The sequence below is a fragment of the Lactuca virosa genome, chromosome 2 (assembly GCF_052849685.1).
Source record: "Lactuca virosa cultivar CGN04683 chromosome 2, Lactuca_virosa_CGN04683_v6, whole genome shotgun sequence".
NCBI lineage: Eukaryota > Viridiplantae > Streptophyta > Magnoliopsida > Asterales > Asteraceae > Lactuca > Lactuca virosa.
The window spans coordinates 311,089,786-311,110,057 of record NC_136427.1 but is presented as its reverse complement, the minus strand read 5'-3'; the positions used below and the strand labels follow the sequence as shown (position 1 = coordinate 311,110,057).

The 20,272-nt window shown below is 36.2% G+C and overlaps 1 protein-coding gene and 2 pseudogenes across 2 annotated transcripts; 1 reads left to right on the top strand and 2 right to left on the bottom strand.

Moving 5' to 3' along the window:
- Nucleotides 1-4,294: 4,294 nt before the first annotated feature.
- Nucleotides 4,295-13,226, bottom strand: LOC145161675 (plastidial pyruvate kinase 2-like; annotated as a pseudogene). Its single transcript, XR_013738599.1, has 11 exons — nucleotides 11,916-13,226; nucleotides 11,697-11,848; nucleotides 11,540-11,613; nucleotides 9,046-9,088; nucleotides 5,613-5,689; nucleotides 5,467-5,529; nucleotides 5,212-5,387; nucleotides 4,991-5,093; nucleotides 4,748-4,896; nucleotides 4,549-4,657; nucleotides 4,295-4,432 (listed from the first exon to the last, which is right to left on the bottom strand). The product of XR_013738599.1 is annotated as a plastidial pyruvate kinase 2-like (transcript).
- Nucleotides 13,227-13,305: 79 nt separating this feature from the next.
- LOC145161676 (acidic endochitinase SE2-like) lies at nucleotides 13,306-14,433 on the top strand (annotated as a pseudogene).
- A 1,155-nt stretch (nucleotides 14,434-15,588) lies between these two features.
- On the bottom strand, nucleotides 15,589-18,856 carry LOC145161674 (plastidial pyruvate kinase 2-like). Its single transcript, XM_079081253.1, has 12 exons — nucleotides 18,395-18,856; nucleotides 17,996-18,274; nucleotides 17,734-17,899; nucleotides 17,505-17,639; nucleotides 17,310-17,420; nucleotides 17,142-17,230; nucleotides 16,994-17,056; nucleotides 16,730-16,905; nucleotides 16,522-16,624; nucleotides 16,269-16,417; nucleotides 16,029-16,137; nucleotides 15,589-15,908 (listed from the first exon to the last, which is right to left on the bottom strand). Exons 1-12 carry the CDS (start codon nucleotides 18,596-18,598, stop codon nucleotides 15,798-15,800), a joined length of 1,695 nt encoding a protein of 564 aa, XP_078937379.1. The 5' UTR covers nucleotides 18,599-18,856; the 3' UTR covers nucleotides 15,589-15,797.
- Between the last annotated feature and the right edge of the window lie 1,416 nt (nucleotides 18,857-20,272).

The window sequence follows — 20,272 nt, the reverse complement described above, 5'->3', positions numbered from 1 at the left end:
CGACGAATGGTTGATAACGATGAAATCAGAGCTTAGTGCCATAGAGAATAACGGAACATGGAGATTCGTTGACTTGTTGGCGGGAAGAAAACCTATCGGGCTCAAATGGGTATTTAAACTCAAGAGAGATCCGAATGGGAAAGTGTTGAAGCACAAGGCCCGTTTAGTGGCAAAAGGGTACGTTCAAAAGCCTGAATAATGGTTGGCTTGTGTATCGTCTCGATTAAAATCTACATTTTTACATGGAGACTTGAAAGAAGAGGCTTATGTCACTCAACCGGAGGGTTTCGAGAGAAGGGACCATCCAAAGAAGGTGTATCGGTTGTCAAAGGCACTCTATGGATTGCACCAAGCCCCGAGAGCATCGAACCCGTTTCTTGATAAGAGGTTGAAAGAACTTGGTTTCTAGAGGTGCCCACATGATGTGTATACAAGAAATCAAGGAGGTAAACTCTTGATAGTAGGGGTATACGTAAATGATCTCATAGTCACAGGTGGTGCAAAGCTTCAAGACACAAATGGGCAAGATATTTGATATGAGTGATCTACGATTGCTATCCTACTATCTTGGTATAGAGGTAAAGCAAACATTAGAAGGAATCCTGTTGGAATAGGAGATGTATGCAAACAGCTTACTTCACAAAACTGATATGTTTGATTGTAATCCATCAATATGCCCAATGGAACTAAAGCTTGAGTTGTCCAAATATGAAGAAGGAGAGCATGTGAGCTCTACAGAACATAGGAGCATCATGGGGGGCCTGAGGTACCTAACCCATACACGTCCGGACCTATAACAGTTAAACTTTTACAAGCAGTAAAGGGCATCCTTGGGTATATAAAGGGGACTAAAAATTATGGTATATGCTACACAAAGAATGAGAAAGATATCAGAATTGTTGGTTATTCAGAAAATAATCTAGTTGGGGATGTGAATGATAGGCGTAGCACAGCTGGCATGGCGTTCTATGTGAATGAAAACTTGGTGACATGGTCATCTCAGAAGCAAGGATGTGTGGCCCTATCAACATGTGAAGCTGAATTTATGGCAGCAACCGCAACAACTTGTCAAGGTATATGGATTCGCCGTTTCCTTAGTAAGATAATAGGAGAAGCAATTAGCCCCAAAACACTACTTGTAGATAACAAGTCAGCCCTGGAACCCTGTCTTTCATGGATGTAGTAAGAATATAGACACCAGGTTCCACTTTATTAGAGAATGCATTGAAAGAGGTGATGTAGAGGTCCAATTCGTAAACAACAAAGAGTAGCGAGCAGATATATTTATGAAACCTTTGGAAAGGAACATGTTCAAAGAGATGCGAAGTTTGGTGGGAGTTCAACATATTAAAAATTCTTGATTATGGGGGAGAATGTTCGCAATATTTCAGAATTTTCAGGAGTATTATTTACTTATTTGTTTTCTTGAGTTTTTTTTTCTTTTACTTTATTTACATAAAACCAAATCAAAGGCCATGTTGGTCATGTTTCCTGAGTTTAAGCCAGTATGGTAGTTAGTGTCACACCCCCGAACCGTCGGAACGGACGGCGGAAACGTTCGGGGGCGGGTGACGTCATACGTAGTATCACAACAGTTGTATCATAGTAAGAAAAGTAAACACAACCATTACATTGCATTATAAATATTTACATTTGTTTGAAAACATAGTTTGTACATATCAGTATATTCAAAAGTAGCAAAAGATAAAGACGAGACTCCAAATTGCTCCGTCTTCTCCAAAAGCTGGCATAAGTACCTGTCTATAGTTGCCCTGAGAATACAAGCGATTTTGAAAACATATCAGCATAAAGCTGGTGAGTTCATAAGCATGTTATTGTATTGGAAACTAGTCACTGAATTTGTAAAATTTATTCATTTTCATTATAAGCAAATATCGTTTGTAACGAAAACCTTCATTATCGAGTTTTGAAATAAGTATGCATGCTTCCCAAGAAAATCCAATATTTTCTAACATGTTTGTTGATTACTGTATGAAAAGTATGATTCATTTGAAAACCCTGGCTACCGCCGGTAAGTAAGGTGTGTTTCGTTTGGTAAGCCTTGGCTACTACCAGTATGTAAGTAGTTTTATTATTCAAATAAACCAAGAGTTAATTCCCTGGAATACCCTCCAGTAAGTAGATAAGTAGTTTCATTAGTTAAAATAAAACTATTGAAGAAAAAAATCCCGTAAACAAAGGTTAGTTTATACTTATTGTGAGTCGTATAACCATACTAATATGACCGGTGACCTCCTTGACGTTTCTTCAGGCGTCGTACGATTACAAAATTTGTCACCCCAGGCGTGCCCGCCTAACTGTAGCTAACAGTTCAGGTGTGGGATTGTCAATCCCGAATAGATCTATTCACAAATTCCACGCTCTCCCTCCAGGAGACTCTGGTTATACTAACGGAGAGGATTTATTGGTACCCCGAAGGGCATAACGAAGATAAGTCTCACAATCCGATATTAACTAGTTTACGTGTAGTTTGGTTGTTCTCGAGTTTGAAATCGTTGTACACGTTGTAGAGTATAAATAATTATACACAAAATAATTATTTAGTAAGATACTCTTGTTATCTGTATGGATAAACTAAATCTGTCATAGTTTATATGTTTGACTTTGCATGGAGTTTGATTCTGTAAAACCGGTAATGAAATCCCCAAACTATACCTATTATAGTTTGATTGGTAAGTTGTGTTCCTGTACTGTTCTGAAAACTATGCAATTATGTTTGGAAAACGCCCCTTATGCTCCGCATTTTACAAAAGGGATAAAGTATCTAAATGTTTAACATAAAACCATTGTAATTGCATCAGTTTTTAAGTTGTGAAAACCTTTATGTTTGGCTTGTATTCCCCCCCTGAAAATGTTATGAAAACTTATAAAAGCGTAGGGGTATGAACTCACAGTTTAACGTAGGATTCGGGTGTACGATCGGTTACGAGTGTTGAGTGTCAACTGATGTTTCATACGCAAGTGGATCCTATTAACATACAGTAACACATATATGTATTAGATTAAGGTATTCCATGACAAAACATGACGGGAAACCACCCTAAAGACTTGGAAATGCTTGAACTAAGTGTCGGAGCCATAAATGATCGAACGGGGGAGGTGTATGGCCATTAGAGTGTGTGTGCGGCCAGGGTGTGCGGCCAGGATGTGTGTGCAGTTGCACACAGGAGTGTGCGGCCGTACAGAGTGTGTGTGCGGCCGTACACAGGGGTGTGCGGCCGTACACTCTTCATTTATGCTCCAAAAGTCGATTTTCCAGTGTTTTAAGGTTCAAACCAAGTCCAACTAGAAGATAGGGGGTCAAACTCTCACTTTGGAGGGTCTTTGAGGTGTGTACGGCCACCTTATGAAGGTGTGCGGCCGTACACCTTCAAGTGATGAAGAACACGAAGAACATGAAGAGTTTTAGGCTTAGATCAAGGTGTCTTACCAGTATAACAAGTTGAATGATGGAGTACTTCACGTTTTTGAAGCCTTTGGAGGGTCCTTATGTGAAGATTCTAGAGAGAGAAAGTAGTGTGCAGCCAAAAGGGGAAAAGAGTGAATGAAGGGGTCTCCTCCTATATATAGAGGAGGGTGTACGGTTGAGGGGTGGGTGTGCGGCCGCACACCCATGTGTTCGGCCGTACACTCTCCCGAGAGGGTGTATGGCCCGAATGTTGTACTATGACTTGGTATTACTCGACCTAGGACCCAAACTTTGATTGTACGAGGCTTAGAACGCTTGATCAAACCCTTAAACGGTGTTAAATGGTGATAAAATTGAGTTTAATATTGATATGATTGACCAATTGTACAGGATAAAAGTTTCGGGTTGTCACAGTTAGTTCCTTATTTTAAGCAAGTCTTTGAAATTAGATAGGTAGATTCGGCTTCTTGTTTTTGTATTCATCACTCAGTTTCTTTCACAAAGGAATAAACAAAAAGTTGCCTCATACTCTGTTTTTTTCTTCTTGCTTAAAATATTCTATCTTAGGTGCTCTAATCACTCAATAAGCTTGTGAAAAGCCTTCAGTATCTAGCGAAGTCATTGTAATGTTATTCACCAAAATAAAGTAAATAGTGGGTTCTTTTCTCAGTAACACAATGATTTCAATGCTTCTATAATTAACTCAGACAATGGAAAAAAAAGTTTACAAATAATCAGAATTCACTACACATACTCAAGAAACTAAATTCCAACTTAAGCTGATAAAGAAGCACAAAAACATTAGGTAGTAGAATTGAAACCATGTTAACTGATGACAAAAATTGTTTTGGAAACTTTCAACTTGGTACGTGCTGCTATGAATATGATGATCTACACCACCTTTCTGTCCTGAATATTGTGATTGGATTGGAACCGCCAAATGGGGTTTCTCCCGCTCTGAAGAAGAGCTACATGCTCACCTTCCTTCATCATCCCTTGATTCTGTACAAATACACATTTTTAATTTCATTCAAGAATAATATTTTACTTTTCATTCATAATATTATGAACTAAAACAAGAAATACATCTTATGAGTGGAGTAGGGAATGAATCTCACCTTCAAGAGAAAAAGAGCATCTGCAAATGTTTTTTCAGGATCATTTGAGAACTCCATTTAAATGTGACAAATTACTTGATACAAAGCCAATTTTTGTTGTACCCTTTTACTATTTTTAGACACACATTATCCAAAATCAGTAACAAAATTTATAATATATAAACTCATTAATTTGTTTTTTTTTTAAAAAAAGACTTACTTATCTGTGAAGACAAATATAGTGCCATTGGGTCGATAATGGCTGAGTAGGACAACCATAGAACTTGTTCCAGTGAATACAACAACTGAAGTTGCAAGAGTGTTTGACATTGATGTGGCATGGTACGCAAACATTTTGCTAATATCGTTCTTTAACAAACAAACCCAATAAAAACAATTTTAAACATTTTATAAAGGAAGAAAAGAAAATCATAAATTATGTAAAAAAAAGCAGTTAATCCACCTTGAATGCTTGATTAAGAATAGAAAGTGTGCCCCCGGTCATTAAGCTTGATTCAGTTCTTAACGACACTGTGTGCATCACATTAACTACTTTTAGAGGAAACCTGCAATTTAACAAAATAAATAAGAATAAGTCCTAATACATTAAGGCAGGGTTTAGCTTAACCCATTAAGTAATTCTATTAAGATTAAGTGAAAAAGAAACAAGGATGGGTGGCTTTCTTTCCCTAAGTAGTTTCTCCAAAAATCATGACTGCATCAGCACCCTCTCTAACAGCAATAGCAATGTCTGACACCTCAACTCTTGTTGGTGTGGGATGAACAATCATGCTTTCAAGCATATTTCTTGCAACAATTACAACTTTTCCCATGCTACGACATGTCCTGGTTATCTCTTCCTATAATTTCATTAAACTTAATTAATTAATCCACTGTTTTTTACTATCTATGCTAAAACTAAAAGTACCCTTTCTTTACCTGCAACAATGGAACTTCTTCCATTGGCAGCTCTGCACCAAGATCCCTTATTGTAACCATGGCCTAAATTAAATCAAAACCATGATAACAGCATTAACAAACTACCAAATTTCGTATGAAGGATAAAACAGTAAATTTAATTTTACCCCATCATATGCGGTGATAATTGAATGCAAATTTGGAATGGAGTCTGCGCTTTCAATTTTAGGGATAACTTGAATATCTTGTCACACCCCCAAACCGGGAAGGCGGAAACGTTCGGGGGCGGAGGATGTCATGTGTAGTATCACAACAAATGAATAATAGTAATCAAAGCAAACACAACCATCATAATTATAACTTGAAAATAGTTACATTGTTGTACGAGTTACATGTTTCCAAAAGTAAATATAATATGACGAATAAAGATTCGACTGACGTCTTAGCGTCTCATCTTCAAAAGCTTGTTATTACATGTCCTGTTAGTTTCCTGAGAATACAAGTGGTTTGAAAAAGTGTCAACATTTAATTTGGTGAGTTCATAAGCATTTTGTATGAGAAAGATATGTCATTATTCCTTGTAAATGTTAATGTGTTCTTCCAGAAAATCCAATATTTTCTTTGTAAATGAGTTGTAGTCTTAGATCCTTCAGACCAAAATGTATAAATGTTATCGTACTCTAAAGTAGTAGTATTACGTAGTTTTAATCTATATAAAAACCATTTGGAAGTATGATTTCCGAAATGAAAGTTGTTCTGTACTTAAAAACAGTGTAATGTAGTTTTATGATGATAATAAAACCCCTTTTATGTGATTTTTAATCCCCGTAAACCATATATATTGTTAATACCCAATGTGAGTTATTATAATCATTTTATGAACCAGTCGGCCTTATAACGACGTTCTTCATGCGTCAGAATCGTTATGACATTTGTCACCCCAGACCTGCCGGTCTAGCTGTTGCATGCAGCTTAGGTGCGGGTTTGTCAGACCCAATATAGATCTATACACAACTATCACGCTCTCCCTACAAGAGACTCTACTTACAAATTACACGACTTTAATGCAGTACTTTAAAAGTATCGTGAAGTAGAATGTCTCACAAATTTATTCATTAACAAGTTTACGTCAAATGAAATGAAAACTCCTTTTTGTAGCATAATGAACCTTTCTTAGTAAGTTTGTAGTGTAAACGAAGCATAAACTATATCTATTATAGTTTATCATTAATGTTTTGTAGAGAAGAAAACCCATATATGTATGATTATTACACTTTTCATGGAAGTAAAATAGTATGGAAAATAATCGTTATGTATCTCTATGATATTACACACTTTGCTCAACATGTTACAAAGCGTAAATAAATCTATAACCCATTTTTCTAGTTTTAACCTTTCTATTTCTGTTGTTAGAAAAATTATATAAAAATCATCGTGAGTCAAAAACTGAATCTGTAAACTCTGAGAGTTTAGAAAATGAGTCTACTTTGTTCATAATTTTTATTATGATTTTAAGTGGTCTCAAACCAGTGTGAAAATGTTCACAAACTGGTCCGAAATCATTTCTGAAATGATAGACAGTTTTGTAAAAATCGCCATAAATTGTAGAAAAACCGTATGAATGCGTGCGAGTGGTCCTTAGAAAGGTATAAACCTGAACTATTTGTAGCTTGTACAGTTTTGAAAAATATTAAGTTTAAGATGGTAAAAACTGTCTGTGAACGAACCATAACTTTTCTGTTGAAAGCTGTTGATGAAGTTTAGAATATGTTTTGGTGTTGTAACTTGTATTCCCCCCTAAAACTTGAAGAAAAACATGAAAATGTAGGGTATGAACTCACATTGCGTGATTTCTTGTAGAGTGGAGGGTTGAGGATGAAGGATTTCAAGCCAAGAACTCTTTAACAACGCTTGAGGTTTCGACGGTTCTATGAACAATTATATGAATATTTGTGTAAATGAACACGATTTGTATAAAAATGTGTAGAATATTTAGAAGTTGGAGGAAAATACTTACCAAAAATGGAGGAAATACTCAAGAACAGCCCTTGCAAAACTCGTGACTGAAATAGAGAGAGATGGAGAGAGAGAGAGAGAGAGAGAGAGAGAGAGAGAAGTTTGCTTTTGGTGAGAGAAAGTGAAATCCTGGAGAAGAAGAATGAAGATTTCTTGGATGGATTTGTTTAAAGTAACCTAATGGAGTGTTGGGAGACGTATTAAAAGGACAATGATTTGACTAGGTAGAGTGTGAATAGTGACATAAAGTAGATATAAAGGTGGCTTGTGTCATAACTTTATGGGAAAAGTCAAAAGTGCCTTTATGTCCTTTTGATATTATCCTAAACAAAGATATGATTTATAATTAATAAATCTTCATGATGTGGATAATATATGAGTTTAGAGGGTCTAAGATGTCAAAAATATGAATTGGGTGAAAATCCCACGTCAAAAACATCAAAAACGGGCTCAAAATGTGAAATTGGTCAAAAACCGGACATGAGAAGGCGGGACTGCGAAGGGAAGGTTCGCAGTGAAGGCTGATGGCTCGGAGGCGGGTACTCTAGGTGCGAGAGTGAGTTTTGGTTCGAGAGGGTAGAGGCTGCGAAAGTCGGATGCCAATGCGAGAGTCACCGGGTGCGAACGTCGGACTCGCAGCGAACGTCGGACAGAAGTGCGAACTTGAGACAGCTGCGAAGGTCGGAAGAGGTGCGAACCTAGCCGAGGATACGAAAGTCCTCGGTTCGCAGGTGATAGGTTTCACATCAGGAGGTTTCGCATCTGAGAGGGTTCGCTTCCTGAGAGGGTTTTGCTTCTTGAGAGGGTTTCACTTCCAAAGTGTTGTTTTTCGTATTATCTTCCCGTTTCGAGTGATTTTCAACTAATTGAAGGGTCGGGATGGCACGGATGTTTATGAAAAAGTTGAAAGATATTTGGGGGGGGGAGAGAGAGAGAGAGAGAGAGAGAGAGAGAGAGAGAGAGAGATAGAGTGAGAGAGATTGGGAGAGACTGTGACAACCCGAAATTTCTATCTTATACAACCGTTCAATTCAATCGAAGTCAGGCTTGTTTTTGGCTATCTTTTAGCCCTGTTAAAGGTCTGTTTGGGTGTTTTAATCCTAGTACCTTAAAGGGTAAATTGTTCGGAAGTATCGTATAGAGTTCAATGTACAGCATACAAGCCGGAAACTCCACCATAAGGAGTTTACGGCCGTGAACTCTTCCCTTCATATGAGTTATTCCTTCATTTTTTTCACCTTTTTCACACACTTCCATCTCAAGAACTCGATTTTCTCTCAAGTATCATCAAGAACTTTCATCTTGATCTTCAATCTTGTAAGTAATCTTTCCATTTTCAAGTTGATATTCTTCTATATATAGTGAAGATTCATGTTTTCATCCATGGAATCATTCTTTTTGGTTAGATCTTCAAGTATTCACACTTTCACCAAGAACACTCACTAGTTCTTGGACCGTGAACCCCCTCCCAATCTTCAAAAACGTGAGTATATCTTCTATCTCCTAGTTAGGCTTGTTAAACTCTTGATTCTAGCCTTAGATCATCATAAAATACATGAGCATCAAGAGTTTACGGTCGTAAACCCGTGCATGGTCGTAAACTCTTGTGTTGATGGATGTTTTGGCCCTTAAACTCCCTTATATTCGAGCCTAGAATCAAAAGCACTTGTTGAATGCTTGATAGGACCATAAAACACCTCGTTTTCAAGTCCTCCCATGAGTGTACGACCGTAAACTTCTTGACCGTACACTCTAGGGCCGTATACTCCCTTAGGCCGTAAACACAATGGCCGTAAACTCCATTGTGTGGCCTTAAACCCATTTTATGCAATCCTTTGTACTTGTAACACTTCAATCTAAGTTTTTCCTAAGTCCTAATGTGTTTTCCTTACATGACTAGTTGTATAAACACTAATTATATACATATATGTGTCATTATATGCTAAATAGGATCCGTGTGTGTTCGAGTCCTCACTTGACACTTAGCATCCTACAACCGATCTTTCATTCGTATCACTCACTGCAGGTGAGTTCATACCCCTTAACTTACCTTTTAAATGATTTTAAATGCTTTTATGGGGGAATACAAGTAGAAACATTATAGTTATTATATCAATCACATGTGATTAATAACTATCAAACAAATGGATTTCTTATACTTCAAACTGTGTTTTCAAACAAATTGCTTCAAATTGTTTTACAAACTCTTTTATATGCAAAACTCTTTATCAAACTCTTTTAAACTTTTATTTTTTGAAAATCATGTCTATATAGATATAGTTATATAAGTAGGAGTGAAAGGACTTAGGACTGATAACTCGCCTTATTTCCTGTTCCTTGTTTGGTTGTGGACTTAGGGTATCGGTTGTTTGTCCGAAGGTCGTTTGAATCTTAGTTATATATTATGTGTATGTATATAGATATAAAAGTTCTTCATTCAGTTCAATACCTTTGGGTAGCAAAGGTGTACAAACATGTTCATTCATACAAACAACATTACTAGTAAACTATAATAGGTATAGTTTAGGAAGTCACTACTTACTATTTCTAGAACAATGAAACATACAAGAGTCAGTTCATACATGAGTCAGTACAAACATACTATAACGAGAGACAATACTCACTATAAAGAGAAACAGATAGAACATACTATAACGAGAGACAATACTCACTATAAAGAGAAACAGATAGAACATACTATACACTAGACAGAGAGAACATACACTACACTAGAACATACTATATACTAGACAGAGAGAACATACACTACACTAGAACATACTATACAAATACAAGAATACTATAACATTAATGTGAGATACTACTTCATGGCGCGGAAAAATAGTGTTGTGTCACGTTTTGTACCCAGAGTCTCCTAGAAGGAGAGCGTGAATTTGTGTATAGATCTATACGGGATTGACCATCCCACACCTTGCTGCTAGCTACAGTGGGACCTGCAGGTCTACGGGTGACGAATGTCATATCATTTCGACGTCTCGAACGTCGTGTTATACTAGTCGATCAAGTATGGTTACAATCTTATCACATTTTACCTTAATTAAACAAACAAGCTTAAGGTAGTTAGTACAATGGTAGTTACTTAGATAAAACTACAGTACATCTTTATTTTCCCATTTCATTCACATTGTGATCTTCTCACATAAACGGAAATGAAAACTATATTTTGGTAATGATAGTCATACTTTGGGAAAACACTCACTTTTACAAAAGAACAAACATAAATAACAGTTGGGTATTAGTAGAAGACTACTTTAGTAGAAAATATAGGATTTTCTAGGAAGTTTACAAACATTTACATCAAACACTTACAAACATTTACATCAAACACTTACAAATACTTTCTTCTAACTTATACAAACAATGACACTAAAATACTTATGAACTCACCAGCTTTAATGATGATCTACGCTTTCAAAATAACTTGTATCCACAGGTCACCAGTAGACAGGTACCGATGACCAGGTTTTGAGAAGATGGAGCACATTCAAGACTCATCTCTTATTTTGATTCATATTTTTGGTGTCTTATAAACTATACAGAACACACTTGTATTAAATTATATTATTAATGCAATGGATGATCTTGTTGCTTGTTTTACTATTATGCATTGTTGTGATACTGTACATGACGTCCTCCGCCCCCAAACGTTTTCGCCGTTCCGGTTTGGGGGTGTGACAGAGACTTTGTTTGTAGCCTTTGTTAGTGGTTTGCCCCGTAGTGCTAGGTTTGTAGACTCCACTACGCCATGTTATGAGTGTTATACATCCCCGAAGGATACGAAATTGAGTTTTATCGAGTAGTTACACTACTCACCCTATTTAGGGTTTAGATTTTCTGAACATTGGAAACTTCTGAGTGATATTTTGTATTAGGATAGAGAGTTGTACATTAGTAAACATAGAGTAAGCCCTAACATACAAGAACTAGTTGAGTTGACCGGTTTGACTCATTGACTTTGTTTAACTTTGCTCGACCAAAATTGACGGTTGTCACATCGGGTGCGATCATACCAGCACTAATGCACCCCATCCCATCAGAACTCCGCAAAAGAAACCACATCTTTAACAAAGGAAACCGCATAGAAATCAACTTGATTGTCCACACCAAATTTGATATCATCCCAATCATTTTCTGTTTTAAAATAGCATAAACGATTACATTCTCAAAAGAAAAAAAATTGTCATCTTGAAGGTTGTACTATTATTGAGTCTAACCAGTGATAGATGGTAGAGTTGTACTTTTTCCTCTAACATTTAAATGACATCTAGACTTGAGCTCTCCACCATCTATAACTTCACATTTTACTAAATCTTCTGTCTTCGATTTCACCAACGACATCATACCACCTTTAAATGATGAACAACATCTTATAACTTTTTAATAATCAAGAAACAAGAATTATATTATTCCTGTAAATAAAGTTGTCATGTAACATCCGATCAACCAGAAGCATGTCACTAGCTTCTACATCATTAACAAAATCATCATAATTAACACTAACACACATATATCAAATTCATACACACACATATATCAAATTCATACATACACATACATATAGTAAATTAATGTACCTGTGGTTGTAGAACTGATAGTGGTGGAGCTGAGGTGGTGATCATCGCCAGAGACAGGCAGCACATTGGCGGTGCTGCGATGGTTGTACAATAGTTGGGGAATGGAGGAATCTCCTTAAAACCATCAAAATCAGCAAAATTAGAAAAGGAAAGAAGAGAAAGAGAAAATACGGTGGAAATGAGAAAGGAATAAATACATTCGCCGGTGGAGAAGTTCGTCGGAGACAGACGGCACAGTGGCGGTGTTAAGGTGGTTGTAATGGAGGAATGTCCTTAAAACCACCAAAATAAAAAAAATAGAAAAGAAAGAAGAAAAACAAAAAGAGAAAGAGAAAAGACGGTGGAAATGAGAAAGGAAAACATACCTTCGTCGGTGGAGAAGTTTGTCGGAGAATCGGATTGTCACCAGTGGAGCAGTTGGTACGCCGGTGAAGAGCTGGAAATCACTCCGGCAGAAGAAGTGGGGTGCACTGGTGGTTAATAATCGATGGAAAAGATGCAATCGCCAAAGCTCATTGGAAAGTCGTTGCAATCACCGGAAAACATGAGAGAGAGAGAGAGAGAGAGAGAAATGGAGTGGAGGTACTAGTTCTGCGACCAGGTGGGGAGCAAAAGGGAGAATCTTCAGCGACAACGCCCTTAGCGGCGTCATTTGAACCTTTAGTGGCGACAAATTGGAGGAAAAACACGCGTCCATTTTTTTTGTTAGTTTTAGCGACGACATAATCATCGCTAATGGCGATATCGCTAGTACTATGAACAGTAACTAACCCTAGCCGTTGGATCAGGATGCAATCATAAGGCCATGAATTCATCCGGAGACATTCACACAGATCGTCAGTACCACCCTTTAGTCACGTCGGTATTAGCGGCGACCTGACCCTTTAGCGGCGACCAAAATGCATATTGTCTATTGTCGTCCCTAAAGTTACTTGTCGTTGCTAATGATGTCGTCCCTAAACGTTATATTTATTGTTGTGTTGCTAGGGATAGAGTTGCAAGATATATGCAAAACAGGAAAGGAAGATCATAAAAACCAAAGTTTTTATCCCTATACAACATTTTATGTTTAATAGAGAGTCGTATAGTACAAAAGCAAAAATTGTTATGCATAAATCATCTCCTTTATCTAAAATGTTTTTTGTTTTTTGTTTTTTTTGTTTTTTGTTTATTTTTTTTTTTTAGTTATCCCATTTTTGTAGCACTCGTTTAAGGATTATATCTCTTCATGTTGAACGTTCTAAAGAAATGACAACCTCATATTTTTAGGAAGACTTGAAGCGACACATTTTCCACACAAGACCAGGTTTTTGAAGACCATTTTCCGGAGGAACACGCCACTTTACTTGCTTCCCACGCGCTATAAACCTCCGATCTTTAGCAACTACACTCAAAACACATATGGCATCATCTGGTTATTCACAGTCGTCGGCATTGCACCTAGTCATCTCTAGCATTACTTTCTCTTTCTTGAAACCCATAGAAGTAGGCAGCATAGCCGCTTATTGGGGTCAACACACTGATGAAGGGACCCTAGCCGCCGCCTGCGCCACCGGAAATTACAAGTTCATAATGATAGCTTTCCTGACCACCTTCGGCAGCGGCCAAACACCAGTTCTGAACCTGGCCGGTCATTGTGATCCTGCTTCCAGTTGCTCCGGTTTATCCTCCGACATACAATCATGCCAGAACCAAGGTATCAAGATGTTTCTTTCTTTAGGAGGAGCTGTCGGGAGCTACTCGCTCTCGTCATCTGAAGATGCACAACAAGTTTCCGATTACCTGTGGAACACCTTTCTTGGTGGCCAGTCCAATTCCCGGCCGTTAGGTGACGCTGTTTTGGACGGAATCGACTTTGACATCGAGTCCGGATCAGGACAATTCTGGCCGGACCTAGCTAGGGCATTGGCCGCTCACAAGTCGGAGAAAAAGGTTTACTTATCTGCAGCGCCGCAGTGCCCTATCCCTGGATTCAGCAATCCAGACTGGCTTATTCGACTACGTCTGGGTGCAGTTCTATAACAATCCGCAGTGCGAGTATGGGGCGAACGCTGATGCTTTATTAGCTCGATGGAACCAGTGGACTCAGGTCAACTCCAATCAGATTTTCTTGGGTCTGCCAGCAGCGGATACATTCCGCCGGATGTTCTTACGTCTAGTGTTCTTCCATCGATCAAGAACTCTCCCAAGTATGGTGGGGTTATGCTGTGGGACAGGTTCTTTGATCAACAAAGTGGATACAGTGCAGCTATCAAAAACAGTGTTTGATAGATATATAATATAGGTATGTGTTTCTAGTTTTGAATAAGCATGGTCTATGTAAGAAAAAAATGTAGTTTCACCATGTTTACCTAAAATTTAATCCCTCTTGATTATATTTTTATGGGTTAATGACTTAAATAAGTGACATTTATATTGCCCTTATAAATCATTAACCCTTTTTTTTAATCTATAATTTCTGGTAGAATAAACAACATAAAAACTAATTAAAGTATCTAGTTTCTTTTCTTTTGTAAGAGTTTGCTCTAACCATTTAGTAAACTACAAGTTATTTCCTATATAGATTGTTGTCTTTTTTTATTCTTACATTTCATTTTACACCCTAGATAATTGTAGATATTATATATTTGTAGAAATATAAGTCTTTTGACACATCCATATAGTCACAACCCTTTCTTGGATGAGCCTCATTACTTAAAACTTCCTTCTCTTGAAGGTAGTCAATTAGGAGAATTGCCATGTCACTTCATGGTATATATAGTACTCTTCCTCATGTTTCATTATTCATCTTTTATATGCTCGGACATAAATATTTTACCTGTTGTGATATGAATCACCAAAGTCTCCCTATTTTTCAGTTGTTCCGATCAGATCCGGAAAATGAGAAAGGGATAAAGTCAAGGATTCCTCCTGTGTTGCATCCACTGCCTTTGTTCCTTCTTCAGCAGCGTCTCTTGTTTCGTTGGGTTTGATTCACCTTTTGTGAATTGGCTGTTTTGCTACCTCCTATTCTGATACAGCATCGGGTCTATCCTCATGACAGGTCTGGGATAAGAATTTGTTGCTTAGGCGAGTTTCTTTTTTGATTGGATGATGGAAAAACCAGCAAGCTACGGCTTGAAAGTTTACCTTCTTCTCTTCTCTTCTCGAGAAAGGTCTTTCTTTATAGATGAAGAAGCTTATGGCAACTTTCCTTGTATGTTGAGAGGGTGTTGAATTTGTGTTTCTTAAGCTTCAATCTCACCACACATTAGCCATTAGGTACTGTTTGTTTAAAGAAAGAGGTTAATTATCAAAAGCTCACCAATCACAGTAATCAGTACTAAGAGCCATGCATGCTGAATAGAAAAACGTATTTGTTGTCACACATAGCTATTGGCTGAGATGCGCCTTTTCAGCAACTCCCTAGGCCACATCACATGCCGCCTTAATTTTGCATTCGATGACCATTGTATCCAAGGGAGTCAAACAGAGGGTTCTTTTCTTTTGTCAATAACACAATCATTTCAATGCTTCTACAATTAAACTCAAATAATGACAACAAATACTACTATTATTTTGCCAACAATCAGAATTCGCTACACATATTAAAGAAACTAAATTAAATTGCAACTTAAGTTGATAAAGAAGCACAAAAACATTAGGTAGTAGAATTAAAACCTTACGCTAATTGGATGACAAACAAAAATAAAATAAGAATAATAATTCAAATTGGTCTCTTCTTTACTGCTGAGTGCTGATCTACACCACCTTTCTGACCTGAATATTGTGGTTGGATTGAAACCGCCAAATGGGGTTTCTCCCGCTCTGAAGAAGAGCTACATGCTCACCTTCCTTCATCATCCCTTGATTCTGTACACATTTATATTTCATTCAATTTACTTTACTTTTTCATTCATAAGTCATAACTCATAACCATAATATATTATGAACTAAAAACAACAAATACTTCTTCTTATGATTGAATCTCACCTTCAAGAGAGAAAGAGCATCTGCAAATGTTTTCTCAGAATCATCTGAGAACTCCATGTAAATGGGGCAAACTCCTTGATACAAAGCCAATTTCTGCTGTACCCTTTTACTGTTTTTAGACACACATTATCCAAATTCAGTAACAAAATCTATAATATATATATATATATATATATATATATATATATATATATATATATATAAACTCATAATTTTTTATTAAAAAAAAAAAAGACTTACTTGTCTGTGAAGGCAAATATAGTGCCATTGGGTCGATAATGGCTGAGTAGGACAGCCATGGAACTTGTTCTAGTGAATACAACAATTGAAGTTCCAAGAGTGTTTGACATTGATGTAGCATGGTATGCAAACATTTCACTAATATGGTTCTTTAACAAAAAAAAAAAAAAAAAAAAAAAAAAAAAAATTAACATTTTATTAAAGTAGAAAAGAATAACATAAATTATATATATGAAAAAAAGCAGTTATCCACCTTAAATGCTTGATTAAGACTAGAAAGTGTTCCCCCGCTCATTAAGCTTGATTCGGTTCTTAACGACACTGTGTGCATCACATTAACTGCTTTTAGAGGAAACCTGCAATTTGACAAAATAAATAAATAAATAAGAATATAAGTCCTAATACATTAAGGCAACCCATTAAGTCGCTCAAGATTAAGTCAAAAAAGAAAGATGTCTTACTTTCCATGAGCAGTTTCTCCAGAAAGCATGACTGCATCAGCACCCTCTCTAACAGCAATAGCAATGTCTGACACCTCAGCACGGGTAGGAGTAGGATGAACAATCATGCTTTCAAGCATATTTGTTGCAACTATTACAGCTTTTCCCATGCTACGACATGTCCTGATTATCTCTTCCTATAATTTCATTACCACACGACTTATTTTATTAATCCACTGTTTTTTAATATCTATGCTAAAACTAAAAGTACCCTTTCTTCTTTACCTGCAACAATGGAACCTCTTCAATTGGCAGCTCTGCACCAAGATCCCCTCTTGCAACCATGGCCTAAATTAAATCAAAACCAAGATAACCACATTAACAAACTTCCAAATTCCATATGAAGAATAAAACACTAAATTTAAAAATTTACCCCATCAGATGCTGTGATAATTGAATGCAAATTTGGTATGGAGTCTGCACTTTCAATCTTTGGGATAACTTGAATATCTGCACCACAGCCTGCCAAGACAATAAAGAATTTATAAGAGTAATGCAACTTGAAATGCAAAGATCTTGGTGACTCGTATAATTTACTTACTTTTTAGATAATTCTTCAACTCATGGATAACCTCTGCATCTTTAACAAAAGAAACCGCATAGAAATCAACTTGATTGTCCACACCAAATTTGATATCATCCCAATCCTTTTCTGTTTCAAAATAAAATAAACGATTACATTCTCAAAAAAAATTGCCATCATAAAGGTTGTACTATTATTGAATGAGAGTCTAACCAGTGATAGATGGTAGAGTTGCACTTTTTCCTCTGACATTTAAATGGCGTCTAGACTTGAGCTCTCCACCATCTATAACTTCACATTTTACTGAATCTTCTGTCTTCGATTTCACCAACAACGACATCATACCACCTTTCAATGGTGAACAACAACAACTTATAACTTTTGATAATCAAGAAACAAGAATTATATTATTCCTGTAAATAAAGCTGTCAGGTTAACATACCATCAACCAGAAGCATGTCACCAGCTTCTACATCATTAACAAAATCATCATAATTAACACTAACACAGTCTGCTGTACCAACACCTCTTTTTATTGTGAAAGTGAATTCTTGGCCACTTGCTAAGTTAACTGGTTGTGGCAAGTCCCCACTCCTGACCTCAGGTCCCTGCAAAAAGGCATCAGTTGATTAGGGAAAAAGGTTGAGTTGATTGTGTCATTGGGTGGGACAAAAAATTGGAATTGGTGATATGAGGAAACGTGCCTTGGTGTCAAGCATGATTGCAATGACATTATCCTTATGTTGAGCATTGTATTCTTTAACCAGATCAATGACTTTCTGATGAGAAGAATGATCTCCATGTGACATGTTTAGTCTTGCAACATTCATCCCAGCCTCAGCCAGCTTCCATATCATTTCCTTTGTGTCAGTGGATGGACCAATTGTACAAACAATTTTCGTCTTGCGCTTAATTATGGGCTTCGACCACATAGCAACTGAACTATCACCCTTTCCTAAAACTTGATAACTCTGCTCTCCTATCTGATTAACGCATTGTAATTTTGAATTAGGAACAACAAATGTGTGCAAACATACAAACAACGATTTCGTTTAACGACAACATTTAAGCCTAAAATCAAATGAAGTGGAGAAATTACAAACCTTAGGTATATCTTCAGGTGTGACGGGAACAACCTGGAGGTCCGCCGTTCTCCTTGCGGTGACGGTAAGAATACGATGGTGGCTGGGGATAATCCGGCCATTGGAAGCGAAACCAGAAGGTTTGATCTTCTCAATCTGATTGTTAAGAGATCCATTGGTGAGAAATGAATTATGAAGCAACTTGGTAGCAACTACTTGCGCCATTGTTGTTGCTTGGAAATATGACAATGAAAGTGAAGAAATCAAATCAACTGAGAGAGGAGGATGGTGAATGAGGTTTATAAAGCGTGGGCGATGTTTTCTGAGGGAATTTGTGATTGGAGAAATCGATGGTTGATTTTGGAGGAGAGAGAACAATCAACAATGGAGGCCTCCTAGAGTGTATCGAAGAACCGAAATCGAACAGGTGAAGTAGTTGGCTGGGTGGCTGAGTAGCTGGCTGTTACAGTGTTAATCCCCGTACCCGGTTTAGCTCTGTTTTTAGGTATTTTAAAAAAACCGGTACGGTCCAGGTAGTTGGTCCAACCGTCTACAATGGGCCTTGCTTTTTAAAGTATTCAATACTTAGTTGATGTTGAAAAAAAAATAAATAAATAAATAAAAATCCAAAGTCAAACCAAAACTAAATTTTATCATACCACTTCAAAATTAAAAAAGAAAAACTAAAATATAATGATTTTTATGAAACAATTTATTACAGCTATGTGCCTATGTTTCATTCGTGTTTGAGTTTGCATTATGTTAAATTAGGGTTTAATGAAACCTTCGGAAGTAAAATGCATATAATGATAAACACTGATTTACTAAAATGAAACCTAAAGACTAGAAAAATCATTTTAAAATCCAGTTTTTATTGTTAAGCATTTTTTATACTTTATTAACTTTTTAAAGAAGCTAATAAATGGATAAGGAGTTTCAAAACATAAAACCAAACACTCCTAATATCAGATCTAACCCATTTTACATCATTTTGTGTATCAAAATGATGTTAAAAAGTTGTAAAAATAATGATTCATCTAGAATTCATTACACTAAAAATATATTGCTAGTCTTTTTTGTAGCTTCTAGATTGTCAAAACCACATTCTATTTATTATCTAACTTTATAAATTATACTATGATATAGTTATACATGATTAATATATATATATATATATATATATATATATATAATTAACTTAAAATATATATGTATACAAAATAGAAATTATAAATATATAAATCTAAAATTAGAAGGACGAAAGATAACATATGAAGTTTACCAGCATTTGATGAAAATCAATGCTAAATTTGGCTTTGTATTATGTCTTTATATACCAATGGTGCAAAAAGTTATATTGACGCACCCGAAAATAAGATGTTGTTTGTTTTTTCTGAGGCAAAATGTTTGCAATCTGCGGATTATATCTGCAAACATTTGCAGTAGAAAAGGTTGACCAAACATCTGCAGTCTGAAAGAAGAAGATTGTTTGTTTTTTAAAATCTACATGTTGTTAAAATAAACTAAAATCTAATTAAACTGATATATTTTAAAACTTATAGGAGTTTTTCAATAATTTTATGACTATGATAGATAATTAACAAACGTAGATCAACTTTTATGTACTATTGTAAAAAAAATGAAAATAAAATGGTACAAATTAACGTATATATTTGATAAAAAAAACCCAACAAACTTTGATCGAAAAATTATACCTAAACTTTGTAATTAGGGATAAAATGATTTAACACATAAAATGGATGGAAATAAACTTTGATTCTAAATGAAATTTTTAAAATTTTCATTTTACCTTTTCAATTAAATCAATTAAAAACTGATCACAAATATTTTTCCCAAGAAATGAATGATACCACATTAAATAACATTTTATAAAATTTG